A 27,967-nucleotide genomic window follows, 5' to 3' on the forward strand; every position below is an offset into this window, starting at 1 on the left:
AGGCTGACCGGCGGTCTCCTGACCGTCGGTCAGCAGTACTACACCCGCACAGACAAACATTGCCAATTTTTTTTGTTAATCCAATTGTTTCAGAGTGTATACAGAACTATCCTTTGCGTTTCAACATAATCGGTCCTTGCAGGGGCCATTTAAGACTAGTGTTCACTTACCATTCATTTCTTGTAAATTAGGAAATATACATGCCTGCCTAGCAATCTGTCTTCCTGTTCTAACACTTATGTTTAGCTGGGGTTTTTTAATAGTTTTTTTCTTCTTTTTAATTTAATATTCACAGAAAGATACAGTACATCAACGAAAGCTTCCAATGGTCATCCATCTAAATCGTAAGTAGTTTTCTCTTGCAAAAAATACTAAAATCCACTACATATGCTTATACAGACTTATTCTATTGCGCACAGATAAGTCAGCCATTGTCCTATATTTGCACTATTCATAAATTCGCCATTACTGTGGGCGTTATATCATTAAAACTTGTGCCAATGGGAGTTGGGGAGAATGTCTTGTATAGGACAAGTTCTAAATTGCTGACTATTAGCACCTGTGTTACATTGTCCTGGATTATGTGAAGGAGTATAAATAGATCACAGGGAGTTTTACTAATGCCATAAGCTGGCAACAACCTTTTATCCTGAAAGAACACTCGGCGTCCTGTTAATTCATTGTGGGTTCGTTTAGATTTAAATATCTATTTTGAGGCCAATATTTTGCCACGCAAGCAAATAAGTAAATGTAACTAGTCAGCTCTGTTAATTGTAAAAGCCTGCAGAGTAAAAGTATCAAATAAGGCAACAGTTTCCAACTTCTTGATGGCTTTTTTTTTTCACTTTAATTGTTTGCTTCTCACAACATTAGAATAACATATTTGACATAGTGTTCCTGCTAATTATAATAGAATATGAAATTAAGTAAACTCACTACAGTTTGGGATTTTGCTCAACTTGTGTGTGTGTGTGTGTGTGTATATGTGTATATATATATATATATATATATATATATGTGTATGTATGCGTGTATGTATGTATGTATGTATATATATATATATCACACACATGCAGTACAAAATATGAATTGTGTTTTTAGGTTTCTAAGCATTGCAGATAGACTTTAGTCACAGTAACATGTATTGAACATATGTGGAACGAACACTCCTTATTTTTAAAAATGTATGTGTGGAGGACTGCTTGCCGATATTTAATCATTTTACCAGTGACATTACTAATTTTAGTTCTGTTTTACAGCAATTTAAAGGAAGACTTGATGATAACCACCAGTGAAGAGAGTGATCTAGATCAGGTACATTTAACAAGAACGATAGAGGTTTCTATTATTTTTACAGTTTGTTTCCTACAATTTATGGTGCCATCCTATACGCCCCGATGCCGGCATTGTTTTCTCCTGATGCTGGCATTTATCAGGGATTATGCTGCTGGTACCTCAGGCACCTGAAGCATAATCCGCGATAAGGGGCTGTCAGAGCAGTGATTAGACATGGGATGGGGGACTTATCCCGGAGCTCATGTGTTTCCGTGTAATCGCGGGTCCAAATTCAGCCGATCAAAAATGCCTCTAATTGGATACCGTGATAATGACCATCGGGCACACTGTACTTCGCGATATCCGGCAATTTTGATCGGCCAAAGTGGCATCAGTACTAGAAGGATACCTTGTATAAATACTTACTCATCAGCACCTTTACTCCGAATAATGAACACAGCAGTACTACACAGTTTTGTTAGTTGTGGTTAGAGTGCCTGAAAATTGACTTTGTTTGTATACATATAGCAGAGGTTCCCAAACACTGTCCTCAAGGGTCCAGGTTTTAAATGTACCCATGCTTGGACACAGTTGACTTAATTAGCACCTAAGTTAATTTGATTTAACCATCTATGCCGAGCCATGGATATACCTAAATCCTGGACTGTTGGGGTGCCTTGAGGACCGCGTTTGGGAACCTCTGACATATAGTTTAAATGTAATAGCCTGCAAGTGATTAGCCATTACACTTAAAGCTGCAATAATTTTAAAAGGCAGAAACAGGTTTTGCTGTTTTAAATGATTGCCGATTTAATTCTAGCAGGTATATCTCCAAACAATAGGCGCGTTCCTGCAAGTTGTTGCATTTACCCTAAACCAGTGGTTCTCAACCTCGGTCCTCAAGTATCCCCAACAGTTCATGTTTTCCAGGTCACCTAGCAGTTGAACAGGTGTATTCATTACTCACTGACACATTTTAAAAGACCCACAGGTGGAGCAAATTATTTCACTTGCAATCCTGTGAGGAGATCTGGAAAACATGAACAGTTGTGGGCTACTTAAGGACCACGGTTGAGAACCACTGCACTAAACTATCAAACTGATCAGCAGTGGGATACTTTAATTCTTAAAGCAATAGAAAGGACAGTTTATTAGAATATGAAATTATTACACCCAGAGTGTAGCATCAGTAAGTGCTTTAAAACTGCATTAAGCAAATTAAAGGCCACAGATTAAGCAATGAAAGCTGTGCGTGGTAAAATGGGAACTGCAGCTCTCTATATGTGACTGTTCGACCATTATATCAAAAACTAGCAATCTATTACCTCCCTCCTTTTCTGCAAACAAATGCCTTCTCATACTCAGGCTACCCAGGAATTCGGCCACGGCCCTTTCACGCCGCACGCTGACCCGGAAAGATGCCGGGTCGATACCGGGTTTTTTGCGATGTGAAAGGGGTATTGGGTGTACTGAAAGCAAAAAATAAAAATAGAAAAAAAAGGTTATTTGGGGATAATTTGAAGCCACTTTTAAAAAGTTATAAAAAGCAATTTATTTTTTACTTAAATAAATGCTTTAATTAAATTTGGGCTGCATAAATTAGCAAAAAAGTTGATACTGAGGTACTTTGAGGCCATTTTTTTTCTCACAAAAATGACATGTAACATTAGCCAAACCAAGCTAATTGAAAAATGCCTAATTAGTCATTAGTGGGCGGTCCATAGTGTTCTGAAGAAAGTCCCGACATTTTTACCAGTAAAATAAAGAATTTCTTTAACTTTTCACCTTCTCAGGCGGTGCACACAAAATTAGGCGAATTAAAGTTTGGCATTGATTTGTAAATGTAACTCGCAGTGCAAATGTGCCATGAATTCGCCTCGCAGGACCACACTCTCACCTAATTGAATTCTCCCCTTAAACCGATTTATTCTCCTCTTACCTGGACCTCCGCACCATCCCTCTTCTTGGCATTTTCCTCACTTATATATCCCCACTTTAATATGTTCTAAGTACTGTGGCAAGACTAATCTTCCACTGTTACTGCTCTGCATCGGGATGCAGTTAAAATACATTGGGATCCCGACGTTCAGGAGACTGATGCCGGAATCCTGACAGCCAGTGAAATACCCCCGGATGGAATCATGACCTCTGCAGGGTATTCATGCATTGCTGCCAGGATTTAAACAGACGGAATGCCACTGTCGGTATACTGACAGCCGTGATCCTGTCTGTCCGTAAAGCATAACGATTACTGTTCATCCACCATACCCCTCTTCATGTCCTTACACTGGCTCCGACTCCCCATATACACCAAAATCCAATTCTGATTGCTCACCCCTAGCAGCAAAGCTATCAACAACTCAACTCCTCAAACATCTTCTCTCTCTTCCTCAAGTTCTCTACTGACCCTTTTCCCATTTGATAGTAAGTACTCATGAGTTAGACAATTTAGTAGCTGACCACTGATTCACGTTTACTATTCGGTTTCCAAGCCTCTTCTAAATTATTTTCAGAATTATTTTATTTCCAAATGTTAGAAATGCTGTACACCATGATTGATGCCGCAGTTACTTCTATATCGACTTGAATTTAGTTGTTTGAGATATTTACATATTACCTAAAAATGTAGCGTCTTGTTTTCCTGCAGGACTGTGATAAAACCGTACCAACCAACACACCAGGAAGGTAGGTTTGCATAGCATTACTTACTGAGACTTTCTTAAATTGTTACTATATCATGCATAGTTCTTTATGTATGTGCGAGCTTAACTGGTTTTATTTGTTCTACCTTGTGGTTGAAATTGAGCAGTTATGTAATGCCGTCTTTAATACAGCTGTGTGTTTGAAAAGAACCTAGTCAGACTTGTATCTTGGTTATTTGTTAACATTTAATTAAAAAATATTGTTAACCATGCTGTATGTCCATCATAAGCCCCTAAAATATGTGCTTGTTGTCAACTGGGTATATGGATTTCTGATTCTTCTTGGCTATCACAGAGAGGGTGACGTATAGCGGAGCTGTCTGTCTGGTATCCTTTGCTCAGACGAGCACTAATAGAATGTGGTGGTTGAGTTAGTGGGGCAGTGTGGCATGCACTACACATCCAGAAAAGTGAGGAATCGGCTGACCATTTGCTCTACGTGGATGCACACAGATCACTACATTTTCCAAAAGGAACATGATTAAATGGGAAAATCTGTATAGTGCAACTGGCTAAGGCCACCACTTCTGAAATTCTGCTGCTCGTAAGGATAGGAAAATGTGAGACCATTCTTAAGTCTATTTATGTAGCTGCAGGTACCACTCTTTCAACTGCTTTAGCTTTGGCACACAAGCCTGTGAAAGTGATCCAGAGCAAGTTTGGAAGGTTTGCATTCAGAGAGCTACATATAAGTCAACACTGAACGCCAGGATCCTGACCGTATCTTAACGCTCAGATACAATAAGGCAGTACTCTGCCCCTCAAGGAGGACAGCACAGAGGTGAATAGGCCTGGACTACAAAGAAAACTGCTGCCAGGCTCTGCATGGCAGGCAGACAGCCTACTAGGCAGCGGCTTCTCTATCTGGCTTAGTGGTTCACTTGCAATCTAGAGAGGCACATAACAGCAGAACAAGATAAACTCATTACACAGACTAGTAAAGTACTCTTCTGTATATTCAGAGATGGGCAGTTTGCACAGTTTTGTTTGTGGGAGTAGGAGAAGTCTCACACACTCAGTTGTCCGGTCAGTTGTCCGGACAGTTAATGTCCAAGAAGTTGTAAGCAGCTCCTCTTGTGGACAGCAACTTCAACAAGGGTGTCTGTTTGCCATATGGATTGTGGATGATTGTGATGATGGATTTCCGCTTTCAGATCTCATTGATTTGTTGCTCTTCATTTATGGTTGTGAGGTCTTTGGTCCACATTGGAAACCAGCAGGTGGAGCAGGAATCTGTGTACAACAGTGCAGCTCAACTGAATGGTGCTGGGCTGTGTGGTCTGCATGCCTTAAAATGAAGTACCCGTACACTATCTTTATAACCGGCAATTTGCAGCGCTTAGTGGTTTGAGCACTTTCCACAGTTATTTTTTATGGATAGTGGATTGAAATGGAGTTCCTTAGGGGTTCAGGTCTCTGCAGTCTCGCTTTACTTCCAGATGAGGTTGGCACACTTATCAGAAGTGCAGAATTCATTTGCGACCACCATTCAATCCTTCCCTAGTTCCTTGGGACATATGTTTAACGTTGACGGCAATCTAACAGATTCTGAACTTTTGGATGTGAAGTTTCAGGGAAAACAGTGTTTCTGCTGCCCATCTTCATGGGAATATAGAAGATTGAGGAGATAAAACAGCTTGAAGATATTTAAAGAGTGCTAAAGATTTAATGCAGACTATATATTTTTATGGTATTGTGTCCCCCAACAGATTCAGTGCCCAGGTTTAACCAGAAATAGAAACTTCCCTTTATTGCAGAAAATCCTGTGTTAGGTATCACTCACAAGCTGTTAATGGGGGAAGTTTGTGGCTTTTGCAGAGGATAATAGTATATGACAGCTGTATCTGTGGCCTTCCCTGCAGCTAGTTCATTTTGAAGTTAAAACAGCAGCAGTCTTGGAACCATTGTTGAACTGACAATTGCGCAGGAGCAAATCGGAAATAGGTTTCTTCACTATGTCCTTGTTCTTAAGACCATGTTTTTATGTAGGAAATAGTCTAATGGTATTTAACAATTAGAAAAGCTCTTCTTATTAGTCTTACTATTTTACAATTATTATCCAAGATTAAGGGGTGTATTCAGTAAGTGTCAGATCCATTCCGACATGCATTTGTCGTAATGGTTCTGACAAGGGCTATTCAAGGGACGGCCAAATCAGACTGTCGACTTTGGCCGTACCAGGGGTCCTGTCCTGCTGCTGCCGTCAGCAGCTGTCGGTGCGCTGACAGTGGCGGCAGGGAGAGCTGGGCGGCGGCGGGGGGAGCTGCCAGCGGAGGGAAAAGTCTGCTGCAGCGGGGGTGATGTCTGCGGTGGTGGGGGGGTGAAGAGCCTGGCCGGGGGGACGCCCTGCTCAATCCGACTTTTTTTTCTCTAACGTCCTAAGTGGATGCTGGGGACTCCGTCAGGACCATGGGGATTAGCGGCTCCGCAGGAGACAGGGCACAAAAATAAAGCTTTAGGATCAGGTGGTGTGCACTGGCTCCTCCCCCCATGACCCTCCTCCAAGCCTCAGTTAGGTTTTTGTGCCCGTCCGAGCAGGGTGCAATCTAGGTGGCTCTCCTAAAGAGCTGCTTAGAAAAAGTTTTTTATTTTCAGTGAGTCCTGCTGGCAACAGGCTCACTGCATCGAGGGACTTAGGGGAGAGAATTTCAACTCACCTGCGTGCAGGATGGATTGGATTCTTAGGCTACTGGACACCATTAGCTCCAGAGGGAGTCGGAACACAGGTCTTACCCTGGGGTTCGTCCCGGAGCCGCGCCGCCGACCCCCCTTGCAGATGCCGAAGTTGAAGAGGTCCAGAGGTCCAGAAACAGGCGGCAGAAGACTTTCAGTCTTCATAAGGTAGCGCACAGCACTGCAGCTGTGCGCCATTGTTGTCAGCACACTTCATACCAGCGGTCACTGAGGGTGCAGGGCGCTGGGGGGGCGCTCTGGGCAGCAATGTATTATACCTTTTTTATGGCTAAAATACATCACATATAGCCCTTGAGGCTATATGGATGTATTTAACCCCTGCCAGATCTCACAATCTCCGGGAGAAGAGCCCGCCGTTTTAGGGGGCGGGGCCTATTCTCCTCAGCACACGGCGCCATTTTCCTGCTCAGCTCTGCTGAGAGGAAGGCTCCCAGGCTCTCCCCTGCACTGCACTACAGAAACAGGGTTAAAACAGAGAGGGGGGGCACTTATTTGGCGATATGATTACATATGTGAAAATGCTATAAGGGAAAACACTTGTATAAGGGGTTGTCCCTGTATAATTATAGCGTTTTTGGTGTGTGCTGGCAAACTCTCCCTCTGTCTCCCCAAAGGGCTAGTGGGGTCCTGTCCTCTATCAGAGCATTCCCTGTGTGTGTGCTGTGTGTCGGTACGTGTGTGTCGACATGTAGGAGGACGATGTTGGTGAGGAGGCGGAGCAAATTGCCTGTATGGGTGATGTCACTCTCTAGGGAGTCGACACCGGAATGGATGGCTTATTTAGGAATTACGTGATAATGTCAACACGATGCAAGGTCGGTTGACGACATGAGACGGCCGGCAAACAAATTAGTACCTGTCCAGGCGTCTCAGACACCGTCAGGGGCTTGTAAAAACGCCCATTTACCTCAGTTGGTCGACACAGACACGGACACTGACTTCAGTGTCGACGGTGAAGAAACAAACGTATTTTCCTTTAGGGCCACACGTTACATGTTAAGGGCAATGAAGGAGGTGTTACATATTTCTGATACTACAAGTACCACAAATAAGGGTATTATGTAGGGTGGGAATAATCTACTTGTAGTTTTTCCTGAATCAGATAAATTAAAGTGTGTGATGATACGTGGGTTTCCTCCGATGGAAAATTATTGGAGGTATACCTTTTCCCGCCAGAAGTGAGGGCGAGTTGGGAAACACACCTTAGGGTGGATAAGGCGCTCACACGCTTATAAAAACAAGTGGCGTTACCGTCTCCAGATACGGCCGCCCTCAAGGAGCCAGCTGATAGGAAGATGAAAAATATCCTAAGAAGTATATACACACATACTGGTGTTATACTACGACCAGCAATCGCCTCAGCCTGGATGTGCAGCGCTGGGGGGACTTGGTCGGATTTCCTGACTGAAAATATTGATACCCTTGACAGGAACAATATTTTATTGACTATAGAGCATTTTAAGGATGCATTTCTATATATGCGAGATGCGCAGAGGGATATTTGCATTTTGGCATCAAGAGTAGATGTGATGTCCATATCTGCCAGACACGACAGTGGTCAGGTGATGCAGATTCCAGACGGCACATGGAAGTATTGCCGTATAAAGGGGCGGTCCATCGGACCTGGTGGCCATGGCAACAGCTGGAAAATCCACTTTTGTTACCCCAAGTCACATCTCAGCAGAAAAGGACACAGTCTTTTCAGTCTCAGTCCTTTCGTACCCATAAAGGCAGGCGGGCAAAAGGCCAGTCATATCTGCCCAGGGTTAGAGGAAAGGGAAGAAGACTGCAGCAGGCAGCCCATTCCCAGGAACAGAAGTCCTCCACAGCTTCTGCCAAGTCCGCAGCATGACGCTGGGGCCATACAAGCGGACTCAGGTGCGGTGGGGGGTCATCTCAAGAGTTTCAGCACGCAGTGGGCTCACTCGCAAGTGGACTCCTGGATCCTACACGTAGTATCCCAGGTGTACATTGGAAATTCGAGACGTCTTCCCCTCACAAGTTACTGAAGTCTGCTTTACCAACGTGTCCCTCCGACAGGGAGGCAGTATTGGAAAAAAAAATTCACAGGCTGTATTCCCAGCACGTGATAATCAAAGTACCCCTCCTACAACAAGGGAAGGGGTATTATTCCACAATATATTGTGGTACTGAAGCCAAACGGCTCGGTGAGATAAAAAAGATTTGAACAATTACATACAAGGGTTCAAATCAAGATGGAGTCACTCAGAGCAGTGATAGCGAACCAGGACGATATGGTGTCACTGGATATCAGGGACGCTTACCTACAAGTCCAAATTTTGCCTTTCTCACCAAGGGTATCTCAGGTTCGTGGTACAGAACTGTCACTATCAGTTCAGACGCTGCCGTTTGGATTGTCCACGGCACCCCGGGTCTTTACCAAGGTAATGGCCGAAATGATGATTCTTCCTAAAAGAAATATGGACGCTTTCCTGATAAGGGCAAGGTCCAGAGAACAGTTGGCGGTCGGAGTAGCACTATCTCAAGTAGTTCTACGACAGCACGAGTGGATTCTAAATATTCCAAAATCGCAGCTTTTTCCGACGACACGTCTAATGTTCCTAGGGATGATTCTGGACACAGTCCAGAAAAGGATGTTTTCTCCCGGAGAAGAAAGCCAGGGAGTTATCCGAGCTAGTCAGGAACCTCCTAAAACCAGGAAAAGTATCAGTGCATCATTGCACAAAGGGTCCTGTGAAAAATGGTGGTTTCTTACAAAGCGATCCCATTCGGTAGATTTCACCTTTCAGTGGGATCTGCTGGGAAAATGGTCCGGATCGCATCTTCAGATGCATCAGCGGATAACCCTGTCTCCAAGGACAAGGGTGTTGCTTCTGCGGTGGCTGCAGAGTGCTCATCTATGAAAGGGCCGCAGATTCGGCATTCAGGACTGGGTCCTGGTGACCACTGATGCCAGCCTGAGTGGCTGGGGAGCAGTCACACAAGGAAAAAATTTCCAGGGAGTGTGATCAAGTCTGGAGACTTCTCTCCACATAAATATAATGGAGCTAAGGCCAATTTACAAGGCTCTAAGCTTAGCAAGACCTCTGCTTCAAGGTCAGCCGGTATTGATCCAGTGGGACAACATCACGGCAGTCTCCCACGAAAACAGGGCGGCACAAGAAGCAGGAGGGAAATGGCAGAAACTGCAAGGATTCTTCGCTGGGCGAAAAATCATGTGATAACACTCTCAGCAGTGTTAATTCCGGGAGTGGAAAACTGGGAAGCAGACTTCCTCAGCATAACCTCCACCCGGGAGAGTGGGGACTTCAGCGGGAAGTCTTCCACATGATTGTAAACCGTTGGGAAAAACCAAAGGTGGACATGATGGCGTCCCGCCTGAACAAAAAACTAGACAGATATTGCGCCAGGTCAAGGGACCCTCAGGCAATAGCGGTGGACGCTCTGGTAACACTGTGGGTGTACCAGTCAGGGTATGTGTTCCCTCCTATGCATCTCATACCAAAAGTACTGAGAATCAAGGAGATGAGTAAGAACGATACTCGTGGTTCCGGATGGGTCAAGAAGGACTTGGTACCCGGAATTTCAAGAGATTCTCACGGAAGAACCGTGGCCTCTACCTTTAAGAAAGGACCTGCTCCAGCAGGGGCCTTGTCTGTTCCAAGACTTACCGTGGCTGCGTTTGACGGCATGGCAGTTGAACGCCGGATCCTGAAAGGGCATTCCAGATGAAGTCATCCCTACCCTGGTCGAAGCCAGGAAGGATCTAACCGAAAAACATTTTCACCGCAATTGGCGAAAATATGTTGCATGGTGTGAGGCCAAGAAGGTCCCTACAGAGGAATTCCAACTGGGTCGTTTCCTACATTTCCTGAAAACAGGACTGTCTATGGGCCTAAAATTAGGGTCCATTAAGGTTCAAATTTCGACCCTGTCAAATTTATTCCAGAAAGAACTGGCTTCAGTGCCTGAAGTTCAGACGTTTGTAAAAGGGGTACTGCATATACAGCCTCCTTTTGTGCCCCCAGTGGCACCTTGGGATCTCAATGTTGTTTTGAGTTTCCTAAAGTCACATTGGTTTGATCCACTCACCACTGTGGACTTAAATTATTTCACATGGAAGGTGAAGATTCTATTAGCCCTGGCTTCAGCCAGGCGTGTGTCAGAATGGCCGGCTTTATCATATAAAAGCCCTTACTTAATTTTTCATTCTGACAGGGCAGAATTGAGGACTCGTCCTCAATTTCTCCTTAAGGTGTTTTCTGTTTTTCACATGAACCAACCTATTGTGGTACCTGCGGCTACTAGGGACTTGGAGGACTCCAAGTTACTTGCCGTTGTCAGGGCCCTGAAAATATATGTTTCCAGGACGACTGGAGTCAGAAAATCTGACTCGCTGTTTAGCCTGTATGCACCCAACAAGATGGGTGCTCCTGCTTCTAAACAGACGATTGCTCGCTGGATTTGTAGTACAATTCAGCTTGCTCATTCTGTGGCAGGCTTGCCACAGACAAAATCAGAAAAAGCCCATTCCACAAGGAAGTGGGCTCATCTTGGGCGACTGCCTGAGGGGTCTCGGCTTTACAACTTTGCTGAGCATTTACTTGGTCAGGGGCAAACACGTTTGCTAAATTCTACAAATTTGATACCCTGGCTGAGGAGGACATGGAGTCTCTCATTCGGTGCTGCAGGGTCATCCGCACTCTCCCGCCCGTTTGGGAGCTTTGGTATAATCCCCATGGTCCTGACGGAGTCCCCAGCATCCACTTAGGACGTTAGAGAAAATAAGAATTTACTTACCGATAATTCTATTTCTCGTAGTCCGTAGTGGATGCTGGGCGCCCATCCCAAGTGCGGATTGTCTGCAATACTTGTACATAGTTATTGTTACAAAAAAATCGGGTTGTTATTGTTGTGAGCCGTCTGTTCAGAGGCTCCTACGTTTTGTCATACTGTTAACTGGGTTCAGATCACAAGTTGTACGGTGTGATTGGTGTGGCTGGTATGAGTCTTACCCGGGATTCAAGATCCTTCCTTATTGTGTACGCTCGTCCGGGCACAGTATCCTAACTGAGGCTTGGAGGAGGGTCATGGGGGGAGGAGCCAGTGCACACCACCTGATCCTAAAGCTTTATTTTTGTGCCCTGTCTCCTGCGGAGCCGCTAATCCCCATGGTCCTGACGGAGTCCCCAGCATCCACTACGGACTACGAGAAATAGAATTATCGGTAAGTAAATTCTTATTTTAAGTCGGTTTGAGATTGTCGGAAAGGGGGCCAAAATCTGTCAGATTTGGCCCTGTTTCCGACAGAAGCACTCGGACCGGCGTCTTTTCTGCCGATCCACGTGTTTTCCGACAAGTCGGGAATTCCTGACTTGTTAAGAAAAAAACTGCTCTTTTTGAATAGGTCGGAACCCCTTCCGACCTAAATCTGTCGGAAAGCTGCCGTCTTTCCGACAAGACGGCAGATTCCGACAGCTATTTAATACACCGCTATATAATACTTTTGGTAACCTTACTGGAGATACTGTTTATTTTATTTATTTATTTATTTTTGTTTGTTTTAGGGAAATGTGTTTGTGTTTTGTAAAAAAAAAAGTGCAATTTTATGGATGCAATAAGCAGAAGCGTTTCCTTTTTATCTATTTTTTTTGTACTGGTTTATTCTCAATCATCCTGGCTTTAAGATCTTACCTATTTCAAATCTACTCTCTCTCCATCAGTAATTCTGAGCCATCACAACCTAACAGTGAAGGAGCGGAGAATTCCAGGGATGATTCGAGCAGCCACAGTGGGTCAGAGAGCAGCTCTGGATCAGATTCTGAAAGTGAAAGCAGCTCCAGTGACAGTGAGGCAAATGAACCATCACGCTGTGCCTCTCCAGAGGTAATATTGCAGTCTGAAAAGGTGTGCTACATTGTTCCGTTGTTCATTACATTGACTATGTACCGGCAATCTGATATGGTGCTGGGCGAAGCGTAATCTCCCAGACTATAGGCCAGATTGCTGGTCGTTTTAAGTGTGAACCAAGCCTTAGGCTGGTTACACATCATAGTGATGTTTTCCCAGCTGATATGACCACATATCGTGCCGCCCATACCCCCCACTGTACAATGCAGTGGTATGACAGCACGATCTTACATGCCATGCTGCATTTAGCAGCATTATCATTATCAATATCTTCTGGTTTGCCGTGCAGCACGGGCAAACAGAAGTTATCATTATTGACCCACGTGAGTGCGCAATAGTGGGCACACACTAGACGAAGTAGGAGGGGGATATTTAAGGAAAAATTGCTGCACAGAGAAGGGTAGTGGATAAGTGGAATAGCCTCCCATCAGAGGTGGTAGAGGATAACAAGGTAGAGCAATTTAAACATGCTTGGCATAGGCATAATGAATATCCTTAAAAAGAACTAAGCATCAAATAGGGTTGAGGTTACCTAAAGGATAATTAAAAGGGGCAGACTAGATGGGCCAAGTGGTTCTTATCTGCCGTCAAATTCTATGTTTCAGTGATGTAGACGATTTGTTGCTACAATACGGAAAATCGTCCTGGTGTGCACACGGCCATAGTTTTGATGACCAGGGTGTCAAATCCCTGGGTTAGAGCATTCAAAGTGCACTACTTACAGAATCGACTATGACTACACCGTCTTCCAAAAGTAGACTATTTTTGCTTTCATGCTATGGGGTTGGGTATGTTATACCAGAGGACAGGATGCCGTTGGACACATGACCGACAGCGGCATCTCGACACCGATGATCCAGTCTCTGGACAGGGTAAGTATTCTACCCTTCCCCCATCCATAACCTTAACCTTCCTGGGGTGCCAGCTATGGCTAACCCTTCAGTGGTGGCGGCTACTGCTAACTCTACCCTCCCTTGTGCCCTGACCCGTACCCTGTTACTCGCCTTCAGCACCGGTCTCCCGAGAGGTATCGGGATTCAGTCATTGTTCAGATGACCACTGGCTTCCTGACCGCCGGGATGCTGAACGCATTCCATAGTATGTGCCCTATATGTATTATCTGGTGATTACCAAACCGATAGCTCCCTACATTATGAACTACGGCATGAGAGAGTATTTCCCCGATCATGGCTTCATTAAACTCGGGTGCATCTTTATTTAAAAGAGAAGAATCCCAACTTTGAAATTGTGGGCTCTTAGTATTTATTACTCTGTCACCAGTATTAAGGGCCCTACACACTGTGCGACCCGTCGCCGAGCTGCCCAACCGCCGATACGGCAGACGGGCAACCCGGCGGCGCGGGGAGGGAAGTTTCTTCACTCACCCTGTCACCCGGCTCCATAGCAGTGCATGCAAATATGGACGAGAACGTCCATATTGGCCTGCATGCATAAAGCGACGGGGCACCAACGATGAACGAGCGTGGGGCCACGCATTGTTCATCGTTGCTGCCTCCACACTGAAAGATATGAACGGTATATCGTCCAGTGTGTAGGGCCCATTACTCTACACTGCAGAAATAATAGTACAGCCAGATGATGGCATTAGAGCCCAAATTGTTCTTCATCCCCTTCTCCTGGCACTTATAAACTTGTGTTAACCATGTCTTGACGAGATATGTCCTGTTTCCAATGATGTGCCCAAATAGCAGTAGTAGTCTGATGACCAGACAATAACATCCCATATGAGGATGTTATTGCCAATCCTGGCTTCTGTAAGTTTACGGGTACCTTCATCTGTTGCATTAGATAGTCTACTGTCCAAATGATGTGCTTATTAGTCTTACATATTTTATGCATTTTAATCAAATTAGTATAAAAAAATACGTTCTCTTTTGAAGTATGCTTTTTATGAAATTCTTCTTAAAACAAAAAAAACCCCAAAGTATATAGTTGAGCGCACATACAAGTATTCAGGATGTTGATGTTGAAATGTGACCATCCCGATAAGTGTCAGAACAGGATCTTTGCTGCTGGTAAGTATTGTTACAGGCAATTGGGGAGACTTACTAAGCCTCGGAAAGTGGTGAATTGGAGAGAGACAAACTACCAACCAATCGGTTCCTGTCATTTTTCAAACACCACCTGTAACATGGCCCTTAGGAGCTGGTTGGTACTAAATCTCTCTCTACTTTATCACTGTCCACGCATTGATGAACCTGCCCCTATTGTGTGTTTATTTATATATTTTTATATATATATATATATATATATATATATATATTTATTTTGTGTGTGTAATTATTTTTTCATCTGAATGCGATGTTATTAAATGAGCCCTAGAGTCTTTCTTATTAGACATATAATTAGGTGACAATAGATGCCTGAGAGCAGCGCTGCCTGTTTTATCTTAATAGGTCATTACAGCTAGTATAAGAGTTGATCAGAATAAAAAGCATTTGTAAAGGTAATTGGCAGAGTGAACATTATTTAATATTATCTGAATGAAAACTATTGTTCTTTGGTATTAAATTGTGTAAGGCCCATACACACTGGGCGATTTTGAGCTGAAAGCAGCCCACTTATGCACAAGTGGTGAACGCTGATGCACGCTCCCGCTTCATCGCCAGCAGCTGCCGTTCATCTACTGGTATTACCAGTAGACGAACGGCGGGGTAAGCGGCTTTTCATAGCGTCCTGCTATGGAAAGCCTTTCACCCCCGCTGACATCGCTGGGCAGTGGGGAAAAGCGCTCAGTGTGTATGCACCGAGCGCTTTTCAGCCCAGCAATGTCAGCGATCATCGCTGTTCATACACGCTGGGAAAAACCGTCAAGTGTGTATGCACCTTTAGACTTCCTGTAATGTCCTTTTAATATAAATATTTAAACTGGAAAGCTAGGTTTGCATAACAATTCTTACTTCTTTTTAAGTTACTTTTTTGTCCTAAATTAATTCAAATAAGGGGATTGTTGTTACTTCTTAATTGATTTGCATGTTTTCCATGAAACCTTTTGAATGGATTAGGCTGAACAGTGATTTACACAATGTCATTAGACTAATGGGCCCTACAGACATGCCGATCCGCCACCGAGGTGCCCGACGGGCGACCCGGCGGTGGGGGGGGGGGGGCAGTGACAGGGGGAGTGAAGTTTCTTCACTCACCCCGTCACGCGGCTCCATTGAAGTTCAGGCAAATATGGACGAGATCGTCCATATTGGCCTGCATGTACAGCCGACGGGGGACCAGCGATGAACGAGCGCGGGGCCGCGCATCATTCATCGCTGGAGCCTCCACACTGAAAGATATGAACGAGTTCTCGTTCATTTATGAACGAGATCGTTCATACCTTTCAAACAAATCGGCATGTGTGTAGGGCCTATTAGACCTGCTCTCAGCTACTGCTCTTTTAAATGACAAAAAGTTTTGTGAATAATATTTATTATAAACATTTTTATCTAGTTGTACCTTTTGAAGATTGGTTTATTGAATATACTTTGTGTCTCTGTGGTACATTTAAGCTGGCCATAAACTTCTAATATTTTTCCAACCAACCAATTCGCTGGTTGCAACGAATATCTGGTAATGTCTGAGTGCATGACAATTGACTATTTGCTCCTAAACAATTGAAAACAGATGATAATGGTCAGACAAATTGGCTAAATCCATTTGATTTAACCAATGTGTCTGAACAACCATTTTTTTTTTCCATTTTCCAGCATTCGGGAACAAATAGCAGATTATCATTTGCTCCTATACATTACCAGATATGCTGTTAGGTTGGTTGGTTGGATAGATAGTCTTAGGGTGTGATCCGGATTTGGAAGCAAGGCAGAAAATGCATGTAAGGGTTTTTTTTTGTTTTTTATTTTTTTAACAAACCATGTAGCCATGCAAGGGGAGGAAATACATTTTTATATTTTTTTTCTGTGCAGAGTAAATACTGTCTGCTTTTGCATAAAGCCATCAAATGTTAGACAGATTTATTTTTACACTGCAACTTAGGTTACGGTTTGGATGCACCCCACCCAACTCTAAATCTCTCTGCAAATATTACATCTGCCCTACCTGCATTGCAATATGGTTCTGCCCAGTTGCTTGCTTTTTTGGTTTGCTTCCACATCTGAATAACCCCCTAAATGTGTCGCTAGCTTTAGTTATGTCTGTTGGTGTAAATTTGCCGTTTCTTTCCCAGAGTGTTTTATTTCTATCTGTTAAAGCTTTTGTATACTTTCTATTCCGTTTAAGCCTGATCCTCCACCATCAAACAAGTGGCAATTGGATAATTGGTTGAATAAAGTGAATCCACACAAAGTGTCTCCCGCGTCTTCAGTAGAGAGCATTATTCCATCATCACAAGGATCCAGAAAAGATGTTCAAGAGCAAGGAACAGGATCTAGCTATATGGAACGAAGTGGGCCAAAGGAGTCCAATAATTCTACCCCAGTCAGAGACTCCAAAGTGGCACAAAAAGGCTCTGAGGGAAGCCGTGGGAGGCAGAAGTCTCCAGCTCAAAGTGAGAGTGCAACTCAGAGAAGAAATGTTGGAAAAAAACAACCAAAAAAAATTGAGAAGGCAGCTGTAGAGGCACCAAGAAGAGAACTCAAAATAGAAAGTGTAACAACAGCAGAAACGACCACCAATCTGCCTGTTAATAGACATAAGGCAGCCACAAAAGGCTCTAGAAAGCCGAGTATTAAAAAAGAGCCTAAGTCGTCTCCTCGGCCTGCAGCAGAAAGGAAAAAGTATAAGCCTTCAAATAAACCATCTCAGAAATCCAAGGAGTTTATTGAAACTGATACCTCATCCTCTGACTCTGATGAAATTGAGAGCCTCCCTCCTTCATCCCAAACCCCTAAGTATTCTGAGAGCAATAGGACTCCTCCAGCCAAACCCTCCGTTGAGGAGGATGATAGCTTTTTCCGGCAACGATTGTTCTCTCCTATGGAAGAGAAAGAGCTTCTTTCACCCCTAAGTGAGCAAGAGGACAGATACCCTCTTATTGTAAAGATCGACTTAAGTCTGTTATCAAGGATACCTGGGAGGCCTTCTAAGGAGACTGAACCACTGAAGGTTGAAAAGACTGCACCAGAGAAACATCCAAAAGAAACCCAGAAACAGACTGAAAAAACTACCAACAAGGGAAAGAGGAAGCATAAGGTCAGTGGCGGTTGCTCTTGACTGTACAATTATGTGACAATGTTGCAGTAGTGTTTTAATTGTAACTTTAATTTCAACTCCAAAGTACTATCCTCTTTACTCACTAGTCTGCCTGTTATCCCTATGACTTTGCAGTCACCATTGGGCTGTGGGTTATATTCCAAGCGAGGCCCTATTCTGTGGTATTGTGCTTTATAGTGGGTTTCCTTCAACTCCTAAAACACATTGATAGGTAAAGATGGCTTCTAACAAAATGAACCCTAGTTTATGTCTGTTGTAGGGAATATAGGTTGTAAGCTCCACTGGTGTAAATAAATTTCTCTGACGTCCTAAGTGGATGCTGGGACTCCGTAAGGACCATGGGGATTAGCTGCTCCGCAGGAGACTGGGCACAACTAAAGAAAGCTTTAGGACTACCTGGTGTGCACTTGCTCCTCCCACTAAGACCCTCCTCCAGACCTCAGTTGGAATCCTGTGCCCGGCTGAGCTGGATGCACACTAGGGGCTCTCCTGAGCTCCTAGAAAGAAAGTATATTTCTCTGACGTCCTAGTGGATGCTGGGGACTCCGTAAGGACCATGGGGAATAGCGGCTCCGCAGGAGACTGGGCACAAAAGTAAAGCTTTAGAACTACCTGGTGTGCACTGGCTCCTCCCCCTATGACCCTCCTCCAAGCCTCAGTTAGATTTTTGTGCCCGAACGAGAAGGGTGCAGACTAGGTGGCTCTCCTGAGCTGCTTAGTGAAAAGTTTAGTTTTAGGTTTTTTATGTTCAGTGAGACCTGCTGGCAACAGGCTCACTGCATCGAGGGACTAAGGGGAGAAGAAGCGAACTCACCTGCGTGCAGAGTGGATTGGGCTTCTTAGGCTACTGGACATTAGCTCCAGAGGGACCGATCACAGGCCCAGCCATGGATAGGTCCCAGAGCCGCGCCGCCGGCCCCCTTACAGAGCCAGAAGACAGAAGAGGTCCGGAAAATCGGCTGCAGAAGACGTCCTGTCTTCAACAAGGTAGCGCACAGCACTGCAGCTGTGCGCCATTGCTCTCAGCACACTTCACACTCCGGTCACTGAGGGTGCAGGGCGCTGGGGGGGGGGGGCGCCCTGAGACGCAATAAAAACACCTTGGATGGCAAAAAATGCATCACATATAGCTCCTGGGCTATATGGATGAATTTAACCCCTGCCAGAATTCACAGAAAAACGGGAGATAAGGCCGCCGAGAAGGGGGCGGAGCCTATCTCCTCAGCACACTGGCGCCATTTTCCCTCACAGCTCCGTTGGAGGGAAGCTCCCTGGCTCTCCCCTGCAGTCACTACACTACAGAAAGGGTTAAAAAAGAGAGGGGGGCACTAATTACGCGCAGTATTAAAAATACAGCAGCTATAAGGGGAAAAACACTTATATAAGGTTATCCCTGTATATATATAGCGCTCTGGTGTGTGCTGGCAAACTCTCCCTCTGTCTCCCCAAAGGGCTAGTGGGGTCCTGTCCTCTATCAGAGCATTCCCTGTGTGTGTGCTGTGTGTCGGTACGTTTGTGTCGACATGTATGAGGAGAAAAATGATGTGGAGACGGAGCAGATTGCCTGTAATAGTGATGTCACCCCCTAGGGGGTCGACACCTGAGTGGATGAACTGTTGGAAGGAATTACGTGACAGTGTCAGCTCTGTATAAAAGACAGTGGTTGACATGAGACAGCCGGCTACTCAGCTTGTGCCTGTCCAGACGTCTCATAGGCCGTCAGGGGCTCTAAAGCGCCCGTTACCTCAGATGGCAGATATAGACGCCGACACGGATACTGACTCCAGGGTCGACGGTGAAGAGACAAATGTGACTTCCAGTAGGGCCACACGTTACATGATTGAGGCAATGAAAAATGTTTTACACATTTCTGATAATACGAGTACCACCAAAAAGGGGTATTATGTTCGGTGAGGAAAAACTACCTGTAGTTTTCCTGAATCTGAGAAATTAAATGAGGTGTGTGATGATGCGTGGGTTTCCCCCGATAACAACTGATAATTTCTAAAATGTTATTGGCATTATATCCTTTCCCGCCAGAGGTTAGGGTGCGTTGGGAAACACCCCCTAGGGTGGATAAAGCGCTCACACGCTTGTAAGAACAAGGGCTCTACCCTCTCCTGAGATGGCCGCCCTTAAGGATCCTGCTGATAGAAAGCAGGAGGGTATCCTAAAATGTATTTACACACATACTGGTGTTATACTGCGACCAGCAATCGCCTCAGCCTGGATGTGCAGTGCTGGGTTGGTGTGGTCGGATTCCCTGACTGAAATTATTGATACCCTAGATAGGGACAGTATATTATTGCCTATAGAACATTTAAAAGATGTATTTCTATATATGCGTGATGCACAGCGGAATATTTGCCGACTGGCATCAAGTCTAAGTGCGTTGTCCATTTCTGCCAGTAGAGGGTTATGGACACGACAGTGGTCAGGTGATGCGGATTCCAAACGGCATTTGGAAGTATTGCCTTATTAAAGGGAGGAGTTATTTGGGGTCGGTCTTAAAGACCTGGTGGCCACGGCAACAGTTGGGAAATCCACGTTTGTACCCCAGGTCGCCTCTCAACATAAGAAGACGCCGTATTATCAGGCGCAGTCTTTTCGTGGGCAAGCGGGCAAAAGGTTCCTCATTTCTGCCCCGTGACAGAGGGAGAGGAAAAAGGCTGCAGAAATCAGCCAGTTCCCAGGAACAGAAGCCCCCTCCCGCCTCTGCCAAGCCCTCAGTATGACGCTGGGGCTTTACAAGCAGAATCAGGCACGGTGGGGACCCGTCTCAATGAATTTCAGCGCGCAGTGGGCTCACTCGCAAGTAGACCCCTGGATCCTTCAAGGGATATCTCAGGGGTACAAATTGGAATTCGAGACGTCTCCCCCTCGCCGTTTCCTAAAGTCGGCTTACCGATGTCTCCCTCTGACAGGGAGGCAGTTTTGGAAGCCATTCACAAGCTGTATTCCCAGCAGGTGATAATCAAGGTACCCCTCCTGCAACAGGGAACGGGGCATTATTCCACACTGTTGTGGTACCGAAGCCGGACGGCTCGGTGAGACAGATTCTAAATCTAAAATCTTGAACACTTACATACGGAGGTTCAAATTCAAGATTGAGTCACTCAGAGCAGTGATTGCGAACCTGGAAGAAGGGGACTACATGATGTCTCGGGACATCAAGGATGCTTACCTTCATGTCCCAATTTACCTTTCTCACCAAGGGTACCTCAGGTTTGTGGTACAGAACTGTCACTATCAGTTCAGACGCTGCCGTATGGATGGTCCACGGCACCCCGGGTCTTTACCAAGGTAATGGCCGAAATGAGGATACTCCTTCGAAGGAAGGGAATTTTAGTTATCCCTTACTTGGACGATTCCCTGATAAGGGTAAGATCCAGGGAACAGTTGGAGGTCGGGTAGCACTATCTCAGGTAGTGTTGCGGCAGCACGATTGGATTCTCAATATTCCAAAATCGCAGCTGATTCCGACGACTCGTCTTCTGTTCCTAGGGGATGATCCTGGACACAGTCCAGAAAAAGGTGTTTCTCCCGGAGGAGAAAGTCAGGGAGTTATCCGAGCTAGTCGGGAACCTCCTATAACCGAGCCAAGTCTCAGTACATCAATGAAAGGGTTCTGGGAAAAATGGTGGCTTCCTACGAAGCAATCCCATTCGGCAGATTCCACACAAGAACTTTCCAGTGGGACCTGCTGGACAAATGGTCCGGGTCGCATCTTCAGATGCATCAGCGGATAACCCTGTCACCAAGGACAAGGGTGTCTCTCCTGTGGTGGTTGCAGAGTGCTCATCTTCTAGAGGGCCGCAGATTCGGCATTCAGGACTGGGTCCTGGTGACCACGGATGCCAGCCTGCGAGGCTGGGGGGCAGTCACACAGGGAAGGAATTTCCAGGGCTTATGGTCAAGCCTGGAGACATCACTTCACATAAATATCCTGAAGCTAAGGGCCATTTACAATGCTCTAAGCTTAGCAAGACCTCTGCTTCAAGGTCAGCCGGGGTTGATCCAGTCGGACAACATCACGGCAGTCACCCACGTAAACAGACAGGGTGGCACAAGAAGCAGGAGGGCAATGGCAGAAGCTGCAAGGATTCTTCGCTGGGCGGAAAATCATGTGATAGCACTGTCAGCAGTATTCATTCCGGGAGTGGACAACTGGGAAGCAGACTTCCTCAGCAGACACGACCTCCACCCGGGAGAGTGGGGACTTCACCCAGAAGTCTTCCACATAATTATAAACTGTTGGGAAAAACTCGACAGGTATTGCGCCAGGTCAAGGGACCCTCAGGCAATAGCTGTAGACGCTCTGGTAACACCATGGGTGTACCAGTCAGTGTATGTGTTCCCTCCTCTGCCTCTCATACCCAAGGTACTGAGAATTATAAGATGGAGAGGAGTAAGCACTATATTCGTGGCTCCGGATTGGCCAAGAAGGACTTGGTTACCGGAACTTCAAGAGATGCTCGCGGAGGAACCGTGGCCTCTACCTCTAAGAAGGGACCTGCTCCAGCAAGGACCCTGTCTTGTTCCAAGACTTACCGCGGCTGCGTTTGACGGCATGGCGGTTGAACGCCGGATCCTGAAGGAAAAAGGCATTCCGGATGAAGTCATCCCTATCCTGATCAAAGCCAGGAAGGATGTAACCGCAAAACATTATCACCGCATTTGGCGAAAATATGTTGCGTGGTGCGAGGCCAGTAAGGCCCGACGGAGGAAATTCAACTGGGTCGATTCCTACATTTCCTGCAAACAGGAGTGTCTATGGGCCTGAAATTGGGGTCCATTAAGGTTCAAATTTCGGCCCTGTCAATTTTCTTCCAAAAAGAACTAGCTTCAGTCCCTGAAGTTCAGACGTTTGTAAAAGGGGTACTGCATATACAGCCTCCTTTTGTGCCTCCAGTGGCACCTTGGGATCTCAATGTAGTTTTTCGGGTTCCAAAAGTCACATTGGTTTGAACCACTTAAATCTGTGGAGTTAAAATATCTCACATGGAAAGTGGTCATGCTGTTGGCCCTGGCCTGGGCCAGGCGCGTGTCAGAATTGGCGGCTTTATCCTGTAAAAGCCCTTATCTGATTTTCCATTCGGACAGGGCGGAATTGAGGACTCGTCCTCAGTTTCTCCCTAAGGTGGTTTCAGCGTTTCACCTGAACCAACCTATGGTGGTGCCTGCGGCTACTAGGGACTTGGAGGACTCCAAGTTGCTAGACGTTGTCAGGGCCCTGAAAATATATGTTTCCAGGATGGCTGGAGTCAGAAAATCTGACTCGCTGTTTATCCTGGGGGAAGAGAGATGCAGATGCACACTCTTAGCACTAAGAACACTGATAATAAAAATATTTTAAATAAACCCTCACAATTAACATGGAGTATAATTGAAGTTCTTAGCACACATTTGCGCAAATATGCGGGCCCATGTACCGCGGCCAGGTGACTTCATCACATGGGTCCCTAACATCCCTAATACTATCACATTCTATAAATTTATACAGGACTTACCTCTAAATAGGGCCTTATCAATGTGTGATCTGAAATGCAGGAACCCAGCTAATTAAAACACCTGAGGGTGAATGGGAGGAGTGCCAATCCAGAGGAAGGAAGCCTTGCCTTCCAGTGTACAATATATACACAAATATAGTGGAAAAGGGGGGAACCTGGATTGCACATCCTATTACTAAAGATATCAAGAGGTGCTATCATGCTGAGGCTTCTAATACTATGCTGGGGGAAGAGAGATGCAGATGCACACTCTCTGCAATCCAGGTTCCCCCCTTTTCGCTGTTTATCCTGTATGCACCCAACAAGCTTGGGTGCTCCTGCTTCTAAGCAGACTATTGCTCGTTGGATTTGTAGTACAATTCAGCTTGCACATTCTGTGGCAGGCCTGCCACAGCCAAAAATCTGTAAATGCCCACTCCACAAGGAAGGTGGGCTCATCTTGGGCCGCTGCCCGAGGGGTCTCGGCTTTACAACTTTGCCGAGCAGCTTCTTGGTCAGGAGCAAATACGTTTGTAAAATTCTACAAATTTGATACCCTGGCTGAGGAGGACCTGGAGTTCTCTCAATTGGGGCTGCAGAGTCATCCGCACTCTCCCGCCCGTTTGGGAGCTTTGGTATAATCCCCATGGTCCTTACGGAGTCCCCAGCATCCACTAGGACGATAGAGAAAATAAGAATTTACTTACCGATAATTCTATTTCTCGTAGTCCGTAGTGGATGCTGGGCGCCCATCCCAAGTGCGGATTGTCTGCAATACTGGTACATAGTTATTGTTACCAAAAAAAAAAAAAAAATCGGGTTATTGTTGTAGTGAGCCATCTTTTCGAGAGGCTCCTCTGTTATCATACTGTTAACTGGGTTTAGATCACAAGTTATACGGTGTGATTGGTGTGGCTGGTATGAGTCTTACCCGGGATTCAAAATCCTTCCTTATTGTGTACGCTCGTCCGGGCACAGTATCCTAACTGAGGCTTGGAGGAGGGTCATAGGGGGAGGAGCCAGTGCACACCAGGTAGTTCTAAAGCTTTACTTTTGTGCCCAGTCTCCTGCGGAGCCGCTATTCCCCATGGTCCTTACGGAGTCCCCAGCATCCACTACGGACTACGAGAAATAGAATTATCGGTAAGTAAATTCTTATTTTTAGGTTTTTTATTTTACAGTGAGATCTGCTGGCAACAGACTCACTGCAGCGAGGGACTAAGGGGAGAAGAAGCGAACCTACCTAACTGGTGGTAGCTTGGGCTTCTTAGGCTGCTGGACACCATTAGCTCCAGAGGGATCGACCGCATGGAACCGGCCATTGATGTTCGGTCCCGGAGGCGCGCCGCCGGCCCCCTTACAGAGCCAGAAGCAAGAAGTGTTCCGGAAAATCGGCGGCAGAAGACTTCAGTCTTCACCAAGGTAGCGCACAGCACTGCAGCTGTGCGCCATTGCTCCTCATGCACACCTCACACTCCGGTCACTGATGGGTGCAGGGCGCTGGGGGGGGGGGGGGCGCGCCCTGAGCAGCAATATAAACACCTTGCCTGGCAAAATCATCACAATATATAGCCCCAGAGGCTATATATGTGATAAATACCCCTGCCAGAATCCATAAAAAAGCGGGAGAAAAGTCTGCGAAAAAGGGGCGGAGCTATCTCCCTCAGCACACTGGCGCCATTTTCTCTTCACAGTGCAGCTGGAAGACAGCTCCCCAGGCTCTCCCCTGTAGTTTTCAGGCTCAAAGGGTTAAAAAGAGAGGGGGGGCACTAAATTTAGGCGCAATATTGTTTATACAGGCAGCTATTGGGGGGAAAATCACTCAGTTATAGTGTTAATCCCTGCATTATATAGCGCTCTGGTGTGTGCTGGCATACTCTCTCTCTGTCTCCCCAAAGGACTTTGTGGGGTCCTGTCCTCAGTCAGAGCATTCCCTGTGTGTGTGTGCTGTGTGTCGGTACGGCTGTGTCGACATGTGGGATGAGGAAGGTTACGTGGAGGTGGAGCAGAGGCCGATAAATGGGATGTCGCCCCCTGTGGGGCCGACACCAGAGTGGATGGATAGGTGGAAGGTATTAACCGACAATGTCAACTCCTTACATAGAAGGCTGGATGACGTAAAACAGCTGTGGGACAGCCGGCTTCTCAGCCCGCGCCTGCCCAGGCGTCTCAAAGGCCATCTGGGCTCAAAAAAGCGCCCGTTACCTCAGATGGCAGACACAGATGTCGACACAGAGTCTGACTCCAGTGTCGACGAGGTTGAGACATATACACAATCCACTTGGAACATCCGTTACATGATCTCGGCAATGAAAAATGTGTTAAGCATTTCTGACATGAACCCAAGTACCACATAAAAGGGGTTTTATTTTTGGGGAGAAAAAGCAACCAGTGTTTTGTTCCCCCATCAGATGAATGAATGAAGTGTGTAAAGTAGCGTGGGTTCCCCCGATAAGAAACTGGTAATTTCTAAAAAGTTACTGATGGCGTACCCTTTCCCGCCAGAGGATAGGTCACGTTGGGAGATATCCCTTAGGGTGGATAAGGCGCTCACACGTTTGTCAAAAAAGGTGGCACTGCCGTCTTAGGATACGGCCACCTTGAAGGAGCCTGCTGATAAAAAGCAGGAGGCTATCCTGAAGTCTGTATATACACACTCAGGTTATATACTGAGACCTGCAATTGCCTCAGCATAAATAGTGCTGCTGCAGCGTGGTCTGATACCCAGTCCATACTTGCCTACCTGACCCTCTCCATGAGGGAGAAAATGCTCTGTTCCTGGACTTTCCTGGTAATGTATGATTGCCATCACCTGTGGTGAAACACCTTTCTTATCAATTAACTAGCTCACCACAGGTGCTGGCAATCATACATTACCAGGAAAGTCCAGGAACAGAGCATTTTCTCCCTCATGGAGTGGGTCAGGTAGGCAAGTATGACCCAGTCAGATAATATTAATACTCTAAGACAGGGATAATAGTTTGCTAACATAGAGCATATTAAAGACGTCGTCTTAGATATAAAGGATGCACAGAGGGATATTTGCCGGCTGGCATCCAGAATTAATGCAATGTCCATTCTGCCAGGAGGGTATTAGAAACCCGGCAGTGGACAGGTGATGCTGCCTATAAAAGGCACATGGAGATTCTGCCTTATAAGGGTGAGGAATTGTTTGGGGATGGTCTCTGGGACCTCGTATCCACAGCAACAGCTGGGAAGAAAAATTTTTACCTCAGGTTTCCTCACAGCCTAAGAAAGCACTGTATTTTCAGGTACAGTCCTTTCGGCTTCAGAAAAGCAAGCGGGTCAAAGGCGCTTCCTTTCTGCACAGAGACAAGGGAAGAAGGAAAAAGCTGCACCAGCAGCCAGTTCCCAGGATCAAAAATCTTCCCCCGCTTCCTCTGAGTCCACCGCATGACGTGGGGGCTCCACAGGTGGAGACAGGTGCGGTAGGGGCGCGTCTCGGGAACTTCAGGTAACAGTGGGCTTGCCCACAGGTGGATCCCTAGGTTCTGCAAATAGTATCACAGGGATACAGGCTGGAGTTCGAGGCGACTCCCCCTCGCCGTTACCTCACATCAGCCTTGCCTGCTGCCCTCGGAGAAAGGTAATACTGGCGGCAATTCACAAGCTGTACTTCCAGCAGGTGAAATCAAGGTACCCCTCCTTCAACAAGGCCGGGGTTACTATTCCAAAATGTTGTGGTACCGAAACCAGACGGTTCGGTGAGACCCATTCTAAAATTTAAAGCCTTGAACACTTATATACGAAGGTTCAAGTTCAAAATGGAATCGCTCAGGGCGATTATTGCAAGCCTGGAGAATTTCATGGTATCACTGGACATCAAGGATGCTTACCTGCATGTCCCTATTTACCCTCTTCACCAGGAGTACCTCAAAATTGTGGTACAGGATTGTCATTACCAATTCCAGACGTTGCCGTTGGTCTGTCCCCGGCACCGAGGTATTTACCAAGGTAATGGCCGAAATAATTATCCCGTACTTGGACGATCTCCTTATAAAGGCGAGGTCCAGGGAGCAGTTGTTCGGCGGAGTAGCACTATCTCGGGAAGTGCTACAACAGCACGGCTGGATTCTGAATATTCCAAAGTCGCAGCTGGTTCCTACGACGCATCTACTGTTCCTGGGTATGGTTCTGGACACAGAACAGGATAAAAAGGGTTTCTCCCGGAGGAGAAGTCCAAGGAGTTGTCTCTAGACAGAGACCTCCTAATACGTATACAGGTGTCGGTGCATCAATGCACGCGAGCCCTGGGAAGGATGGTAGCTTCTTACGAAGAAATTCCATTTGCCAGGTCCCATGCAAGGATTTTCCAGTGGGATCTGTTGGACAAGTGGTCCGGGTCGCATCTTCAGATGCATCGGCGGATAGCCCTGCCTCCAAGGGCCAGGGTGTCGCTGTTGTGTGGCTGCAGAGTGCTCATCTTCTAGGGGGCCGCAGATTCGGCATACAGGACTGGGTCCCGGTGACCACGGATGCCAGCCTTCGAGGCTGGGGGGCAGTCACACAGGGAAGAAACTTCCAAGGCTATGGAAAAGTCAGGAGACTTCCCTACACATAAATATTCTGGAACTAAGGACCATTTACAATGCCCTAAGTCAGGCTAGACTCCTGCTTCAACACCGGCCGGTGCTGATCCAGTCAGACAACATCACGGCGGTCGCTCATGTAAACCGACAGGGCGGCACAAGAAGCAGGATGGCGATGGCAGAA

The 27,967-nt window shown here is 46.1% G+C and overlaps 1 protein-coding gene across 6 annotated transcripts in view; it reads left to right on the top strand.

Moving 5' to 3' along the window:
* AFF4 (ALF transcription elongation factor 4) overlaps nt 1–27,967 on the top strand; it is a 252,605-nt gene that overhangs the window by 191,869 nt on the left and 32,769 nt on the right. For 2 of the 6 annotated variants that reach the window (XM_063928161.1, XM_063928157.1), the window contains exons 7-11: nt 296–344; nt 1,260–1,314; nt 3,905–3,960; nt 12,377–12,560; nt 16,812–17,723. In XM_063928161.1, the coding sequence (XP_063784231.1) occupies nt 296–344; nt 1,260–1,314; nt 3,905–3,960; nt 12,377–12,560; nt 16,812–17,723 (1,256 nt within the window). The remainder of the gene's footprint in view (nt 1–295; nt 345–1,259; nt 1,315–3,904; nt 3,961–12,376; nt 12,561–16,811; nt 17,724–27,967) is intronic. The other 4 variants (XM_063928159.1, XM_063928162.1, XM_063928158.1 and 1 more) reach the window with 3 other exon arrangements.

The sequence above is a fragment of the Pseudophryne corroboree genome, chromosome 6 (genome assembly GCF_028390025.1).
Source record: "Pseudophryne corroboree isolate aPseCor3 chromosome 6, aPseCor3.hap2, whole genome shotgun sequence".
Lineage (NCBI taxonomy): Eukaryota > Metazoa > Chordata > Amphibia > Anura > Myobatrachidae > Pseudophryne > Pseudophryne corroboree.